The sequence below is a fragment of the Scardinius erythrophthalmus genome (genome assembly GCF_964197995.2).
Source record: "Scardinius erythrophthalmus genome assembly, chromosome: 14".
Classification (NCBI taxonomy): domain Eukaryota; kingdom Metazoa; phylum Chordata; class Actinopteri; order Cypriniformes; family Leuciscidae; genus Scardinius; species Scardinius erythrophthalmus.
The window spans coordinates 33381807-33400908 of record NC_138234.1 but is presented as its reverse complement, the minus strand read 5'-3'; the positions used below and the strand labels follow the sequence as shown (position 1 = coordinate 33400908).

Below are 19102 nucleotides of genomic sequence, written 5' to 3'. Positions count from 1 at the left end.
GCTCCTAGTGACAAAATTCTAAGAAAATTCTTAGAAATGTGGGCGTTTACTCTTAAATTTAAAGAAAAAATCCTAGTAAAGAAAAAAGTAATTCAGAAAGCATCTTAACCCTTAAAAGAGGTCTTAAGGTCAAAATTGTTAGGAGTACGGACGAGGACTTTTAAGAGGCTTAAGAGTTTCTTTAGCAGAGGAGAAAATGGCAGAAAGACAAAGAAGGAGAAGAAATGTGTTGCAGACAATGGATGACAATGAGTTAATAAGACGCTTTAGATTAGATCGTGCAGGGATCATGTTTGTGACTGATCTTTTTAGAGACACGCTAATATCTCCGACACAGCGCAGAAATGCCATAGCGCCCGAAATGAAAGTAATCACTACATTACGATATTTGGCAACTCGGAAAATTCCATGTTTGATACATTAAAACCAACATTCAAACCACCATTTAAATAGACATGCCAACAATCAGTGTAATTAGAAAGAGTGGAACAATTTTTATCATTCTAAGCCAAGCAAATACCTTATAGGAAATCAACAGCATGGTTAATAAAATAAGGATTTATATATATAATGTGTGTGTGTGAGAACGGTCAAATAGGAAAAATTGCGCATGTAATTTCAAAGTGAAGGCTTAGAATAGACCCTATACTTAAAATCACTTTTTTCCCCTTCTTGGACAACCAGCCAATCACAGTCTTCAAAAGATTGTGTCATACATAGCAACGGGGTCAACCCCGCCTTCTTACTAAGATAAAAGTTTTTGTCTTTTCCTTACTCAGAGTTGCTCTCAGATCAGTCCCGAATTGCTCTTAAGCTAAGACTCCTACGTAAAAGTTTTTAAGCTAAATAAAGAGTTTTCTGAGAGGATTCTTAGAATCTTTATGAATACGGGCCCTGAGACTTATTTTACATCTTGTGAAAAAGGCATTATACCACCCCTTTAATTCAAAATTCAATGAATTTTCGACATAACTGTAATTGAAACTCTATTGAAATTACTGGATCGCATTTTCCAAACAACAAATGCGACCACAACTTTAGTGCAACATGTTATCTATGGAACACAGTAAAAAAAATAAAAAAAACGAGAGACTAAATTTTGACGAACCAATGAACATTGATCACAGACTGATCTCTCATTACCTCATGTCTGAGGAGATGGATGGGTGTATGGTTCAGTTTCTCTCAAGAGTCCTGTGTTTGGACGGATTTCCTGAAAAGCTGCTTAGAGACCGTATCCATTGGCTTAGCTAAGGCTGAATTGCATAAAATCAATGTTGATTTTCTTTCTTTAGGCTTATCTTGCCCAACCATATTTCCACTCTTCAATCTCTTTATTTTCTGTCTCTATCTTCATTCTTGCCTTTTGTTTAATTTTTTCTTTCTTAAACTTTTTAACTTCCTATTCAGCAATTTCTTTTGCAACTGGTCTCTTGAAGGCACATGAATCATATTAGATCTAAACTGTGAAAAATTGCTGTAAAATGTACAGTAACTTACTGGCAATTTTGGGCAAGTCTGTAAATTAACAAGAGTACTTTAAATCATCAACTACAATTATACTGTAAAAACACAGCACACCTGTAAATGACCCAGATAATCAGAGACTACAGAGATGAGATCAGGTCACTACTTATTATGACATACTGTATTAAATTAATGAAGACATCATCAATACACGGCCAACATCACCAGATCACATCTGCCATAGAAAATTTGTCCACACAATTACAGCAAACAGAGAAAAACTAAAGGGTCAACAGCCAAACTAAAGCAAACACTGATCACCATAATGATGACCGCAAACGATTCTCAATAAGAACTTCTGCAGACGTATGACAGACATAAAGTCAAACTGGTTAGTAACTAGATGTACCGCATCGCGGTACAAAATATGACCGCCGCTCAGGCCTGCACTGGCTTTCCACAAAAATAAATGACGTGGAGTAATTTGGCTGTATTGCGTGTTTATGTATATACCTAAAAAAAGTAATAGTATGTGCATGTCTGTCTGTGTGTGTGTGTGTGTGTGTGTGTGTGTGTGTGTGTGTGTGTGTGTGTGTATATGTGTGTGTGTGTGTTTGTGTATGTGTGTGTCTGTGTGTGTGTGTGTGTGTGTGTGTGTGTGTGTGTCTGTGCGTGTATGTATGTGTGCGTACATGTGTACACGTGTGTGTTTGTGTGTGTGTGTCTGTGCATGTGGATTTGTATGTGTGTATGGGTGTGTGTGTGTCTGTGCGTGTGGATGTCAGTGTGTGTGCATGCTTGCGTTTGTTTGTATTCCTGCATGTGTGTGTGTGACAGTATCATCCTAAACCAGCAACCCTTCGCTCAACAGCACCATCTACAGGCCGATGAGTGTACAGTCACTAAATGTGCACATAAATGAATTTATTTTATACCCCCCCATGGATGAAATTCTACAAAACTTAGCAGAGGATACCCCCAGAGGATGTCAAGTTAATCATACACATGAAATATGGTGCAGTTCTGAACATCTCAACTGAAGATAGGGGCGATTAAAGCAGAATAATATTGCATTTTCATTTTTTATGGGAGGGGCGCAAATCACAAATTAGTGATTATGGGCTAGGTTGATGTGGGCCCTTAAGAGCAACATACCATAAAAATTTCTTCATCCTCGGTGCCACGGTTCAGGTAGTTATTTAGGAAAAACTGCATTTTTTGGGGTTTGGGGGGGCCCAGCGCGGGGGGGGGGGAGTGCCCCCCGGGGACCAAACGAAATTTTTCCGTAGAAGTCTAGTGGGGCTACATGCCCACCAAATTTCATGTTCCCCGGTGTTTCGGTGTCCCTGGTATCGTTGACGAAAAATTTACGGGGGCCCCAGCGCGGGGGGGGAAGTGGCCCCCGGGGACCAAACGAAATTTTTCCGTAAAAGTCTAGTAGACCAACATACCATAAAAATTTCTTCATCCTCGGTGCCACGGTTCAGGTAGTTATTTAGGAAAAACTGCATTTTTTGGGGTTTGGGGGGGCCCAGCGCGGGGGGGGAGTGGCCCCCGGGGACCAAACGAAATTTTTCCGTAGAAGTGTAGTGGGGCTACATGCCCACCAAATTTCATGTTCCCCGGTGCTTCGGTGTCCCTGGTATCGTTGACGAAAAAATCAGTAAGGTGACGAAAAAAAAACAAAAAAAACTTTGACAATCCCTATATGACCGCTTTCGCTAGCTACGCTAGCGGCGGTCATAATAAGTGAAGCTGCATGTTGATGTTGAGTTGTTCAATCCTCTGCTGAGATCTAGAGAAGTTTAATGTATTTTATCTTCAGATGATTTCATCTAAGGCTGTGGCTGGAAGTCAGTGGTTTACTGTAAAATCTAACGGTCTAATTCACTAAACGAAAAAAAAATATAATTTCTGTGAACTTAATGATTGATCATGAGAGTAAATGTTGAACAGAAGTGTTATTTTATGATATATGGCGATATGTTAGTGTTTAATGATCTGTTGGGATTTAAAGGGTCCTAGTGTTATGACCAATTTAAGACAATCAGTTTCCTCAAATGAAATGAGTTAACACAGGTTTTAGTGCATGGTATTATGATTACAGTAAGATACTGTAAAGTAGATGAGAGTAAAGAACTGTAAATTCACAGCTGATCTTGTTTTGCTGTTTTTATAATTGCAGTTGACGATTTACGGTACTCTTGTTAATTTACAGGTTTGCTGGAACCCAAAATTGCAACCAGTAAGTTACAGTAAATTTTTTACAGTTGAAAAAACAAATGGCCAACACATAAACAATATATTGTTCAGAATCATAAAGAAAATTCTGAACATAAAAGACGAGAATGGATGCAGGATTTAAATAAAGACATTTCATTAGATGAGTGGGGTACAATATGTTTAAAAGCACAAACTCAAACTATAAATACTCGTTTAAGACTATTACAATATAACTGGATAATGAGAACTTATATCACTCCTGTAAGATTAAATAAATTTAACCCTAATATTCCTGACTTGTGTTTTAAATGCAATATTTACCAAGGCACATTTTTTCATTGTGTATGGGAATGTGTTGAGGTGCAAAAGTTTTGGAGGAAAGTTACTCATTATATATCTCAATTTACGACTACCCCTATATCTTTAAGCCCGATAATATGTATATTTGGTATTTATGTAGACAATTATTCTCTGCCCAACAAAGAGAAAAAATTGGTGGATTTGTGCCTACTACAAGCCAGGCGTTCAATTGCCCTTTGCTGGAAGGATACAAGTTGTCCTTCCCTTGGACTTTGGCTAAAAAACCTGATTTCCAGTTTGGCCCTTGAGAAACTAACATATGTTATTAAGGGAAAGTCTTCTGAATTCTACGAAATTTGGGATATGTTCTTGAGATTTGTCAAAGAAGGTGATATTGAAGAGGCTATAGATGTGTGAAGTTGTAGTAAATGCTTAACAGAAGTGTATAATTTAAACCATTGTCTATGGATTTATTTATTTATTATTATTATTATTTTTTTATTTTTTTTTTTATTATTATTATTTATTTATTATTTTTACTAACTGCCTGGGTTATTGGGAAGGGGAGGGTTGTGAGTAAGTTATATTTGTATTTAAGAGGACTATATCTGTTCTTTTGTTAAATGTGTTGTAAAATTCAATAAAAAATATGTTTGCAAACAATATATTGTTGAGGGATATTTGCTGATTTCTAAAATGCCATCGACACATTTTAACGCTAAGTCCATGAATTATATAAAGCATTATATCTAAAATAACTCTATCCCATCATCTAACTTAGATCTCCTTGTTGCAGTTCTTAAAAAGCTTTTTATTACAACATGTAGGGCCTACAAAGTGCATACTTTGTGCGCATCAGAGGAGCATTGACTCAGTATTTTATTATTAGAGCATCTGAAATGCTCATGATCAAGAATCTGTGCTGTCAGCCCACGTCCTTTTCTTTGCTCTCATGTTATCAGACTTTAAATGGATAAATATAAACCTAATATTATATCAGAAGATGTGCTTACAGATTCATAATCATCCTAACAGTTATATATCCTAACAGCATTATGTCATTAATTTAGCTTTCTGGAGAAGATAAGAGAAATCTTTTTTTGGAGAAGTACGGTTTAAAAATAGTTCAAGACAAAAAAAAAATCATCCTTGCACTACAGGCTCTGGCTTATGAAATATTAAATATGTGCAAAATTTCGAACCACAAAAATGATTTATTCATATTATTTAGACATTTGGAAGACAAGAAAAGAAAAGGTATTTAGAAGATTCATCTATGAAAGCATCAGTTTGGCTAATTTATGCTTTTGATACAAACTGCTTTTCATTTGGATTATGCCAAAAATATACAGTGCAATGCTGATTTCAGAAACTGCTGATTCGGAACACTTAAAATCACTTTTGATTTGGAATGCTCAAACAATGATTTTGGAAAAAAACATTTAGAATGTAGAAAAAATGTTGCAAAATTGGGAGCCTTTTGATTTGGACTGTATAAAAAATGTTTATGATTCAGAATGTGCTCAAAAATGCTTTTGATTTGGAATGTGTACTAAATTATTATTTGCAAAATGCCAAAAAAATGCTTTAGATTTGGAAAATGTTACTCCAGAATGCAACATATTTGATTCTGAATGCACACCAATTCTTCGATTTGGAATGAGTAAGTATTATCTGGAAAAAGCCAAATAGGCTTATGATTTATAATGTGTAAATGTGGAATGCCGAAAAAAATTCAGAAAATTATTTTGTAGAAAACAAACAAACATGCCTTTGATTCAAAATGTGTAAAAATGCTTTTGATTCAGAATCTGTAAAAACCTATTTTATTCAGAAATAAAAATGCGTTTGATTTGTAAAGTGTGCTAAATTATTTAGAAAATGCCACACACACACACACACACACACACACACAATCTTTAGTTTTGGAAAATTTAATTCCAGAATGCAACATATTTGATTCTGAATTCACAAAAATTATTATGGAGAACTAGAAAGTATTATTTGTGGCATGCAAAAAGAAGTTTAGATTTGAAATGCACAGAAATGTTTTTTTTTTTTTTGTGGCAGAACAAAATAAAATGCTTTTGATTAGAAACTAAAAAATAATTGATCCAGAAAGAGACAAAATTATTATTCACAAAGAGCCAAAACTACTTTTGCTTTGGAATGTGCCACTGCTGGTGCTGGAATGTTTTGGAACGCGCTAACATGGTTCTGATTTGATTTGGAACGTGCCAGTGATGATGATGCCCAAACATGCTGTGTGACTCAGGCTTGGAGACACACAGTCCTGATTCACTGAGCAATTTCATTCATATTGCAGTAGGGCAGAGCAGATGGCAGTGAGGCGGTGCAGAGACTCTTTTATAATAACACAGAAGAACTGTCTTTGATAGTACAGTCATAACAGTCTACACATGTTCCGCTTGAACGAACCGGATACTGGAGCAAAGTCAACCCTGCGCGCAGCTGACGACCGATGGGAACTTCTAATGGAAATATAACAACATTATTCACACTCTAAAGCTCTGCATATACATTACCTGGCTTTATTGGCAGGTAATGCAATAGTGTTTCTCTCTCTGACGGGATTGGAGGTATTTATCTGAGTGTATTCCGTGCGAAGACGACATGAAGGTGAGATCTAGAGATGAGAGTTTGAACACTACTGGAGAATGCGAAGGGTCCAGCGACCTGCTCACTGGTGAGTGCACTAAACATCACACACCAATGACACGAGACACTACCACGACGACGAACTATTTATATTTTTCTCAGTTCTCGGATAAAGTTTGCTGACGTTATGCCCAACAAACACTGACTGACATTTTAGTTGTTTCGTTTAGGTTTTCACTTTTCAAAAATACTTTCACCGCCTGATTTCCCATGTATCGATGTCACATCCCTCAAAAAAAACTGTTAATGTTACAGTTGTTGTGCGAATGACGCATTTTAATGAGAGATATTGCAGTTTAATCACTTTACGCTTCACCGTTTTAATGTTGAAAGGCAGTTTTTGCATAATACATGCTGCGCTTATCCAGATATTATTTAGATTAGCATAATTTCACTTAACTGTAGCCTAAATTACTTATTTAACTTAACAGTGTTAAATTAGTCACGTTTTGTGTTTCATATTTGAAAGAGACTTCCTAAGAGACACTGCAATAGCCGACCTGGGTATCGACATTCTGTGACATGCTAAACTCCATCTCAAGCTATGTTAAAAAGCATGAATTATTTTATATGATAATTATGTCGTTTTTATGACCTCAGTTTTTGCAACACTGCAGTGAAATAAAACTACTTACACTGGTGGTGACCAGTCACAGCATGTGAAATATATATTTAAACTTAAGTTAGCAAGTCAGCCTTGCTAACTAAACTGCTAACCAGCTAGATAACTAACTGAACAAATTAGTATACTAGCTTACATACTTTACAAATAGCTAATTTTCTGTGAAATCTGCAACAGTAACAAACTTGATAATATATCTACATTCAGTTTTAGATTTGTTAATTTGCAGTAAAATCACTAAATTAACAACACACTTACCAACTATCTTATTAAACTAATTTACCAGTCTACCAACTATAGGCTATACTAATACTAATCCCCCAGCAAAGTAGGCTATTAAATCACTCGACCCATTTCATGCTAGTCATATCTCATATCTTGTCACAACAAGGCTTTATAATATGGCTTAAATAATTGATAAAGTATAGTCAGTTATAGTTTAGTGAGACCTCCTCTTTGTCAGTGTCACAGCTGTACCGTTGCCTAAAGTCAATCTATAATGTTAATATAATATTCACTGCAGTGTCTCAATAACTGAGGTCATAAAAACTGCATAGATGGACGAACAGATTGTCACGTAACAAGAAAGGTGTCAATAAACGAAATGCACGCAAGTTGATAAGGAACATTCTCTTTCTCCATAGCAATCGGTTGTAGGCTAAGCCAAGTGATTCATTATTTCATTCATTCGTTAAATAAATATACATGAATGTCCAAAATGGATCTGTGTTTGTGAGATGACAGCTGACGATAACTTCCCGCTATAACCACTTGACACCGCTGCTATTCCTCCACTGGAGCTTCCTATTCAAAACATAGGATCCTAAAATCCTAAAGCTGGCCCAGTCAACAATTTAATGTCACAGTGATCTCACCATGAGCTCCCAGGATACTCACGATGTGGTCTCAACGTGAGGTCACAGTGTTTGCTAAAAGTGTAACCTCACAGCTCTGTGCTCAAACTGTGAGCTCACCACGTGAGACCTCTGTGATATCATTGTGTCAAACTCTCATTCTGTTCGTTTGTTTAGTGTGAATTCACTGTGATCTAACATTTCTCGACAATATGGAGACAGTATGGGAGTAGCTGAAATCACTACATAAAAATCATGATTCATCAATAACTTTCGTACTAAAATATATTCTAAATTTACGAGAAAATGTTGGAGCAACTGAAATCACACATACACAAAAGTCATGATTAATCGATAACTTTCCTGTTAAAATTGACAAAAAAATATGAAAAAATACTCTGGGTGGCCATGTGTTAAGATGAAATTTTATACATATATATAATGTAGCCTATGTCATATTAATCTGCCATTTAGACATTATTGTTATGCATAATAATAATAGGGAATAGGCACACTATTTATCAGTGTATAAGTGACCTCAATCATTTGGTGAAGCATAGTTTGTTCAGTGTGTTGATGTTCATAACCTGAAGTGGGGCAGTGATGCTTGTGCGCATGCGCTGTGTGTTCAGCGTAGCACTGGTTTTGTTTGTTTTTCCATCCCAGTGCTCTGGAGAACCAGGTGTTTGAAATAATTCACAGAAATGAAGTGACATGAACTCGGTTGATGATAGATATGCACATAAAGCTCAGTGCCAACAGTAACAAATACATTCAGTGAAACTGATTTCAGGTCTGATCTGAAAATAAGTTATTTAATTTAAATTTTTTCTCTGAATTTTAGTTTGATGTTTTATTCATGACTCATTAGGATTGGTTTTAGTGAGTGTGGTTTGTTCCAATGGTCCACTTTGATACTTTAATAACTGTCTGTGTTTGCGCACTCCAGACAGGCTATTGGTGCTCTAGTTAGGACTTTTTTGCAGGTTGCAGGTGTTTATATGTGAGTCATGATTCATTCAATCCTGTCACAAATAGCAGTTGTATAGTACTGTGTGCACCACTGAGTTTATTTAGACAAACACAAATAAGTATTAATAAGTGCTAATAATAAACAATATATTACTTCTGTTTCACTTAAAGTAAAGTAACACAGCCAAATTGGTTTTCCATATGCAACTTTGACTTGAGGGAGGTTTCCAGTTAAAAGTTCCTACTGGGAACTAGGACTTTCCTACTTTTGAGGACAAATGGAACACAACTACGATGTTGCATGCTCATAATTATATTACAACCAAATTACCAGCTCATGTGGTGAGTACGGTCTCTTAAAGTTATAAGATAACCAAGAACATTCCAGTTACATAGGCTACTACTTATATTCGTAATACTTTGGTAATAATATGACGGGAAGTAACTGCAATGTCATATGTCTGTAATTTCATTACTATGAAATTAAAATTCTTTTAAAATGTTCTTATAATTAGAATTTGAAATTATACGTCAGTCACAAAACTTTAATTTCCCTTAAGAATTTAATTTTTTCTTTTCATCAAAGCTGGAGATACGGATGATAAGCAACTATCTCTGTAAGTGATTCAGTCATTCACTCAACCGATTTGCTAAAATTCATTCAGGAACGCCACAGCAGTCCCAAAAAACACTGAACGTTCCCCTAACGTTCCCATATGGTTATTTTTTGGAAACCACATAAGAATGTCCTGGGAACATACTGGGAATGTTAGGGGAACATTGTCCAAACCTACAGGGAATGTTTTATTTATGTAAAGACAACTTTTCCTGGCTAACCATCAGAGAACATTATGATGTCTGTTCTGGGAACATTAACATTCCCAGAACACTCTGGGAAAAATTGTTTGCTGTCAACTGTCTGTCACAAATGGTTGCAGCAAGGATGAGTAGATGCAGGAACTAGTTGCAGCAGTAACATTTTAGTAAACAATAAATCAAAAAACCAAACACTCAGGAGATTATTAGCACACAGAACAACCAACTAATATAGACGTAGAACAGACAAATGAACAAGGGAAACTCAGGACTTAAATACACTGAGGTAAACGAGGAAACTTAATGATCAACTGGTGAACTTAATTAGACTAACAGGTTAACACAGGGAAACTAGGGCTGTGTCTGAAATCGCCCCCTATACCCTTAAATAGGGCACTATTTGAGGGGACAGGCATTTGTAGTGGTGTCCGAAACCATAGTGGATGTTAAACTCATTCAATCCCACAGTGAACCGCAATAACATGTGTTAAACCAATGTATGCTCAGCAGCTAGAGAATACCCATAATACACTGTGAGAGTCGTGTGCTGAATGAATTCACGCGTCTCGCCAGGAGATAGCGCCGCCATACCAAACCGTGCTAGTCCAACGTAATGCCATACAGGTATAAATTCCTTTTTTAATTGATTGTTGAATTGTTTAATTACCATTTATACATGCTAGTCTCCATGACAGAGTTCAGGATAAATCTTTTCATTACTACTGGAGCTGCCAGTTTGCTACATTTCAATTAATTATTAAACAGCAAGCACAAACTATGCAAAAGCGGCAGCCCTTCCGGTGCACTCAGTGTCCGAATTCACTCACTCGTTTTCATTCACTCCTTCAAGTGGACTATATTAGTGGAGTAATGTTGGGAATAGTAAATGAGGGTAAAGGGGCATAGGTCAGGATACATATGGCAGGAAAACAGAACCAAATCAAAATACAATGAACAACACAATTCTGACAGTACGCCACCTCCGGAAAGACGCGTCCTTGCACCATAACAAGAAGTCCAAAAGAGGAGGGAGGGTGGGGAGGAGGGGCTGGCAAACGGCAGGACATCAAAGGAGTTGACGGAGGGAGAGACCAGGGTGGCAATGACAGTGGGAGGAGCCAGGCAGACCCAGAACACAACCCAGAGGAAGTAGCCATGGTGGAGGTTTGGCTGATGACACCAAGGGGACTACTGATGGAGATGTAGCCAATGGTAGTGTACCGGAGACGGAGCCACAGCGATGAGATTTAAAGGTGGAGCCGGTGGGGCCAAGGGCAGAGGCGAAGCCAGCGGGAACATGGAACCGAAGGGGTGGAGAGACGGGACAGTAAGTCCGTGGAGCAGGCGGGGTGATGTCTGACCAGGGCGGAGCCGGAGGGACGAGGGAGCCTGGTGGAGCCGCGAGGATGATGGTCTCTGGTGGAGCCGAGGGAGGGAGGAGCCAAGGAGAAGCCGGAGGGACAAGGGAGCCTGGTGAAGCCACGAGGATGATGGTCTCTGGTGGAGCCGAGGGAGGGAGGAGGGACAAGGGAGCCTGGTGGAGCCGCGAGGATGATGGTCTCTGGTGGAGCCGAGGGAGGGAGGAGCCAAGGCGAAGCTGGAGGGACGAGGGAGCCTGGTGGAGCCGCGAGGATGATGGTCTCTGGTGGAGCCGAGGGAGGGAGGAGCCAAGGAGAAGCCGGAGGGACAAGGGAGCCTGGTGGAGCCGTGAGGATGATTGTCTCTGGTGGAGCCGAGGGAGGGAGGAGCCAAGGCGGAGCCGATGAGTCCACAGGCCAAGATGGAGTGACGGGATCAGTGGCTGAAAGCGAAGCCGGGGGATCCACTTTACAGGGTGGAGCTGAAGACCAGAAAACCAGAGGTAAACCCACAACGTGGAGAGGTGTCAGAGGAGGAGTGGAGGCGGGGCTGAGGAACTGGCTTTTTGAAAAGGAGGCAGGAGAAGGAGGCTGGGCGGGAACAGGAGATTCTGAACTCGGCGGAAACACAGGAGATTTTGAGCTGAATGGGACCAGCGGGTACAGGAGATTAAGGTAAACATCCTCTTCTAAGTCACCACATAAACAGTTTGCAGAGACCAGATGCAGCTCTCCCTCAGTGGTGGGAGTGTGGGCGGGGTCTTCCTCCATTCCCTTGAATTCTACCAGTACTCCCATAACGTCATACGGTGTTGCAGACTCACGCACCTGGTCAAACTTGTTCGAAGCTCGGGCTGCAGGGTGATGACTGGCTAAGGCATCGCACGATGCTCAAGCTCTCCGTCTGCGCTGGATCCACTACATATCCACACCCACTCCACAAACTCCACAAAATCTTCCCTTTGACCATCCACTGGAAGGCGTGCCTTGGACAGCGGTTCGGATAGCGATTCAAGTACGCCAGATTGATAAAGTCCCGGGCATTGTCCTCCAATGGACGGTCCCCTGCTCCAGGCAGAGTTACTGGAAAGCTGGAAAATCCATATTTCAAAATGAAAAAGAAAGAAGAAAAAACCGCTGCAAAAAAATATTCTCAATATTATGTCCAAAATCAAGTTATTTGATATTAACTTTTATTACGGTTTTATTATAACGGTTGTATTATAGTAATTCCACTCTGTGATCTGAATATCAGAACAACAACACTCTTGCTTGTGTGATATTGCTTTTATCCATGTGATTGAATGGAAGGTTAGATACTTCTTAGAATTGTGAGATATAAACTCTCAATTGCAAGTTATAAAGTCAGAATTGTGAGCTGACTTTTTTCTCAGAATTGCAAGTTTATATCTTCCAACTCTGACTTCATTATTCGCAATTTGAAAGTTTATATCTCACAATTATGAGAAAAAAAGGCAGACTATTTTTTTCTTGAAACTGCGAGTTTATAGCCTGCAAATGTGACTTTTTTTCTCCGAATTGTGAGAAGAAAAGTTAGAAATGTGAGATAAAAAGTCACAATTACCTTTTTCATTTTTTAATTCCATGGCGGAAACAAGCTTTCATAAGATTCATGTGAGGGAGAAATTTTCCTGTGCGGATTTCACATTTGATTAAAATTTGTTGAACTGTTACTCGAATTCACCATGTTTATCAATATATATAAAACTGCTTGGTTTGGCTTTTGAATAAGTGGTGCTTCATGCATCGCTACACTATGGACCTACTGCACTTTGTCCCGTGAAATCTCACCGAAGTCTCAATTTGTCCCAGTTCTATGGAATTTACACACTGATATCAAAATGCCATGTCCAGCACACTCAAAAGGGTCAAAGAAACAGTGTGTGTTAAATTCAATTCTTCAGATTCAGTGATCCGATTCATTTTTTAATCAAAGCCAGAGCAGCAAACTGTGCCAACTGACTGTGACTGACTGCCATTTTGTGAATAGTTTTGTGTCCTTGTAATGCAGTTGATTTACAAAGCACTTCTGCGTAGCTAAGCAGTTGCCTGTGTTTGCAGGTAACCCTCCCTCAGGCCAGAGGAAGAAGAACATGAAACAGCGCTTCCTCAAGCTCCTGCCCTGCTGTCATGTGGACTCAAACCCAGCTGTCAGGCAAAGCAAGTGACCCACTGTCTGATGCTTTCCTTTCTGTGCATTCTTTCCCCTTGACTGATTAGACATATTTCTCTAACATAAATTCAGTAATTTGTATGTTTCTTTAATGTTTTCATCTGTTATATAGACAGCATTGAGGAGGATTTTGAGATTGCTACCGTGTGCTACAGGCCGGATAGTGTGGATAAACTGATGGAACTGACCAAGTTCACCAGAGCAGAGCTAAAAGTCCTCTACAGAAGTTTCAAAAATGTAAGAAACGTAATGCCTTTGTAAGGTCCTCTCCAGTTTGGCCTGTTAATAGACCCAACAATAAGGGTGTGTTCACACTTGGCATGTTTGGTTTAATTAAAGCGAACCCTTGTGCGATTGCTCTGTAAGTGCAGTTAATTTGAACAAGTGTGAATGCTGCCTTCCAAACCCTGGCTGCGCATCAAACAAGAGGATCGAGCCACTTGAAAAGGGACCCCGGTAATCCAGAGTTGTCACGGGAGCACAAGTTGAATTTGCTCAGCGAGTTACTCTGGCGTCGAGTAATGATGCTCATTAAATATGCCCTTGTATCCGAGCTGCACCAATCACATCGGGTTATCTGATATAGGCGGGCCAGAGGCGAGCTAAAGATGACGACAGCGCTGTGACGTCGAAGTCATTAGTAAACATTGCAAGATGGCTATGGATGAACACCAGTTGTTTGAAACGGCTTTGGCCGCTACAATGAACGAGTTAGACTTGGCTTTTTATCTAAAACAGGAACAGAAGACGGCGCTCGAATCGTTCCTTTGCAAGAAGGAAGTTTTTGCTGTTTTGCCGACCGGATACATTAAGAGTCTAATCTACCTGTTAGCTCCGCTGGTAGCTAAGCGTATGGGGCTTGTTGTGATTGGTCGTAGTGTTATCCAATTGCGTGCAGTGAGATTTTCAAATGCATGCTTGGTGCCGCCCCTCGAGCTGGGTGATTTTCATTACTCGATGCCACACCATTAATCTTTCAAATTTGGGTCTGGATTTCCAGGCTATTGAAACGAACTCTGGTGTGGTTCGACTGAGAGATGAACACTACATGGACTAAAGACATCTAAACAAACCAAAAACCAGACGTGGTGTCACAAGATGCGACCCTAAAAAGGACAGAATGCTCAAGCATACCTGGTTCTTCTCATCATAGTTCACACATACAACAAGTGCATTTAGCCCGGCATACAGCATTGTTTATACATTTATATGCAGTTTTTACCGTTTTTTCCGTTGAAGCCATCAGCCGTTATTTTTAAAAATCATGTTTAACAGCAGAATTCATGGTGTGAAACTACATTACCCATGATTCCACCAATCAGAGAGTCACAACCAGCAAAATCGACCAAAAGAGCTCTTAAGCTCCGCCCACTTCTGTTATGAATTTGGCATGGAGGCAGAAACCATTTGCAGGAAGTTTATTGAAAGCACACAGCAGACAAATCCAAATTGAAAGGGAGATGTAGTCGAAATTACAGACAGAAATTCAGTAACTTGAAAACAATCCAACCAGGCAAACAAAGCAGAAGGGCAATCCAACAAACGACATCCAAGGAAACCGACATGAAGGTCAAAACAATAGACAAGAACAGCAGGCAATGGAAAACACTTGGCAAGGCAGTGGAGACTGGCAATACTTTGCAAAGTGCAGTGGCATGAACATTGCTATTTATACATGTGGCAAACAGGGATTAACCACCAATGAAACAGTCCATGATCAATACTTGGGAGAGGGCTCCCTCCAGTGGCCGGGTGAATGGGAGTTAGCCTCAGTATTTACTGTACAACTCCCATGAAGCACTGGGAATTATGTAATCCAGTCTCCATACACGCTCAAAATTCTTGTTTTTCTCTATGTAATCTCTATATAATATTTATAAATGAGTCTCCATCGTTTTTATTTCGATTATGCTGTTTGCAATGCTTCATGGGATTGTAGTTCTTTCATTTTTTTTTGTAGTTCCATTTTCTAAAACCGTTAAGTACATAGTCTTGTACCTTTGTCTTTTTCAATCAAAGTTTGCAACGTTGTGATTCACCTTGTAGCTGGTTGGTTCATGCATTGTAATTCTTTAACAAAGACATTTGTGAAATCCCTATGGGAGAAATGAATGGAAGAAATACTGGGAATCAACGCCACTGAAAAACTGGGCGGGCGCTAATGCACTCTATTAAACAGGCAAAAAGAATGTTACTGTACCTTTAAGACTATTAAATATATTGTAAATATGTAAATATCCTCTCAGTATATTTTTGTTTATGAGTATTTTATTGTGCCTTAGGAATGTCCCACTGGAGCAGTAAATGAAGAGACTTTTAAGTTAATCTTCTCTCACTTTTTTCCTCAAGGAGGTAAGTGAATAAAGCATGAAGGTAATTCAATTAAATTAATTTGTTCCAACACTTTAATTAATCAAATTTAGACCTGGCCTTCATAAATCCCTCTTTTGTTTCTCAAATTAAGTCTGATGTTTTACGCTCAATCTTTTGCAGATTCTAGTGCATATGCACATTTCCTGTTTGAGGCCTTTGATCGGCGCAGGAACGGAGCGGTTAGTTTTGAGGTCAGTTTGCCGTTTATTCATATACATATTTGAATTCCTTAAAAACCATATAGTAATATACAATTGTTATGTAAAAAGTAACCTCAAGTCAATTACATGGATTTTATGCTTTTATTGTAAATTGTTATCTTCTCATAAATCTGATTTTGTGACCAAATCAATAGATGATTTGCTGTTATTATCATAAATATGTTACTTATTTCTCATTGGCTGCAGGACTTTGTGGTTGGCCTGTCCAACATTCTGCGTGGGACCGTCACCGAGAGACTGTGCTGGGCCTTTAGTTTGTATGATCTCAATAAAGATGGCTACATCACTAAAGAGGTATTTTATGTTTGATTTTTATTGATTTTAACCTTTATTTCGGGCATTTAGCCATCCATTGTGAACCCATTACTGTTTTCATTCATTTATTCTGTCTGTTTTAGGAGATGAATGATATTATGAAGTCCATTTATGACATGATGGGGAAGCATACGCATCCGTATATGAAGGACAGTGCACCTACAGAACATGTTGAAAGTTTCTTCAAGGTATTTTCAGTGTTACTACTTGATTCTAAAGTAATGTTCCCATAATGTTCGCAAAACAATAAATAAAAACGTTTGCATAAACGAGAAATTTTTTTTTTTTTACATTTAAAAAAAGATATTTCTGGAGAACATCCAGAAATAACTTTTTCATAACTTAATAGGAACGTTAGCAAAACGTTCTTAGTATTTTTTTGTTAGCTGGGAGCCCATGAATAAAACTAATTATTGTTATTTAATTTATATTTGAATTATTATTATTTCTAATAATAATCTGCCACAATATAGGTCTCTAATTATTGATTGTTTTTTCCTGTTTGCACTCAGAAAATGGATCGCAACAACGATGGCATCGTCACAATAGAGGAATTCCTGGAATCGTGTCAAACGGTACAAGGGCGACACCAAAAACTAATTATGATTTCTATTTTTTTATGCTTTTGGTATTAAAAACTTTTTGTTGATTGTTAATGTGACTACTCATTATAAAGTCAAATTAACATTCCAAAATGCATTTTAAATTAATTAAGCTGATACCTACATGACCTGTAATGATATTTAGTATGTTCTTTGTTTTGTATTTTATCTTTTTACCAATTGTTTTCATTTTTGCTCAGGACGAGGCCATCATGGAGTCCATGCATATGTTGGATCATGTAGTTTAGCTCTGCATGATGATATCTGGGAAATATTGCTGAACAACAACAGTTTTTGGTCTGTTGTGGTGTCTGGTCTGCTTGATGACTTCCTCCATCTTGTATAAAAGACTGACAGTGAACCCCTGAACTGGTGCAATATGAGCATGCCACGTTATTTCACACCCTGAGGATGAAATTATGTCTTTAAAGATCAACTGTTATGCCACTGTCTTTGCATTTTTTTACATATATTTTTAAATATAATGTGATTAGATATTTTAAGCCAGTTCATAAAACATAAAATGCACTTAAAATGTGAATCTTTCAGTTTGTAATTTGTCTGTCACTTGTAATTTGTTTAAAGGTGCTCTAAGCGATGTCACGCGATTTTAGGCCAAAGCATGTTTTGTCACATCCAGCAAACATCTCCTCACTATCCGCTAGCTGCCTGTCCCCTGAACACACTGTAAAGAAACGCGGTCTCTGTAGACAGCCCAGGCTCCACAAACGGCAACAAAAACAAACTGGCCCAGCCTGGACCACGAAACATAACAAACAGTGTTCCAGCCAATAACCAACAAGAATGATTTGGGGGTGGGGTTTGGGGGGTTAGTGCGTGTGCACATGAAGGGGGGTGTGTAGAGTGGAGGAGAGAGAAGCATGAAGAGGGAAGTTAGCTAGAGGAGAGATGTCCTAGACAACGACTAACGTTAAAAATGTATATTCTTGAGAATGTTGATATGGCCGACACATGACCAAAGAGACGACGCTCCGATGAACAAATAACAAAGAAGAGGGAAAAGGAGAAGGAACGCGAAGTCCCGAATTTACATCGGAAAAGTGTTCAAAAGGTGGCGATAACTCCGCCGGCGGAAGGGCTTCCAATCCGACATTCAGGAGGCTCTGTTTTTGCCGGACAGGTGCGTAAATCCAGTTTGTTTTCAGGAAGACTGTTTCAGGAAGCACGGAAGGGAGGGGGAGGGGACGGGATGAGGAGGAGGGAGGGTCGAGCTAGCCTCCGTTCCATATTTCGAACGTCAACAAGAAGTGACGTCACCCAACATCGCTTAGAGCACCTTTAAGTGCACTAACATTATATAATGTCACCATTATCTCTCAAGAATGTGTGAAAATCCTATAAGCGCAACCTACAAAAATGATTAATGTCAGATGTTATTTACTCATTTGTGTTGTAATACATTTCTTAAGATTATTGTAAATATATGCAGAGCAATTTTCAATTATCAATGGAATTTGACATATGAACTATGCAAAAGTGGGACTGTTGTTGGTAGATTCGCAGTGGAGCGTTGATTAAATGTTTTACATTCTCATAAATTCATTTATGTATGATTTTTATTTATTCCATTAATGCAGTTTATTTCTGATGATAAGACATTTGAACACAGAAATCGCATTACTTTACATTACTTAAGCAATTTTACCTTTATATGTGTTTTAAACATTTTTTTTTTATTGACCATGCAATCATTTATAGACTATTGTAAAATTCTCAGTAGATGATGCATATTTCATGCGATTTTTTTTCTTCATATTTCTGCCAAAATCAGATGTTTAAGCTGTCAGAATGTGTGATGGTCCACCTTTTCAAGTTTGTTTTATTTATTTATTATTTAAAATAAATGTATGATTGCTATGCACAGCAGTGTTGATTGCATTTCTATAAATGCTCACAAAATCCCACTTACAATACTTGAATGATACACCTAAATGTGTCAACATTTTAGCAATAAAAATAAATAAATAAGAAATAGTAATGTATAAATATAAAAATAATATTATAACATTGTAAAGGGTCACTTTTTATATATTTAAATAACAACCTCCTGGCTGCAACAGAAGACCGTCTTTAGATGGCTGATCC

At 38.3% G+C, this 19102-nt stretch overlaps 1 protein-coding gene across 3 annotated transcripts; it reads left to right on the top strand.

Moving 5' to 3' along the window:
- Window positions 1-6214: 6214 nt before the first annotated feature.
- kcnip2 (Kv channel interacting protein 2) lies at window positions 6215-18879 on the top strand. 3 transcript variants are annotated; one of them, XR_014031467.1, is made up of 10 exons: window positions 6215-6697; window positions 13374-13472; window positions 13598-13722; window positions 15768-15837; window positions 15979-16049; window positions 16266-16373; window positions 16478-16582; window positions 16907-16969; window positions 17197-17559; window positions 18289-18558. XR_014031467.1 is itself a non-coding variant. In XM_081383885.1 (9 exons), the coding sequence occupies exons 1-9, from the start codon at window positions 6625-6627 to the stop codon at window positions 17242-17244; spliced, it is 762 nt and encodes a 253-aa protein (XP_081240011.1). In that variant the 5' UTR covers window positions 6215-6624; the 3' UTR covers window positions 17245-18879. The 3 variants fall into 3 exon arrangements, 2 of the variants coding, with proteins under 2 accessions (XP_081240011.1, XP_081240012.1); XM_081383885.1 differs by having other exon boundaries at window positions 17197-18879; XM_081383886.1 differs by having other exon boundaries at window positions 6236-6697; window positions 13389-13472; window positions 17197-18879.
- Window positions 18880-19102: the final 223 nt, after the last annotated feature.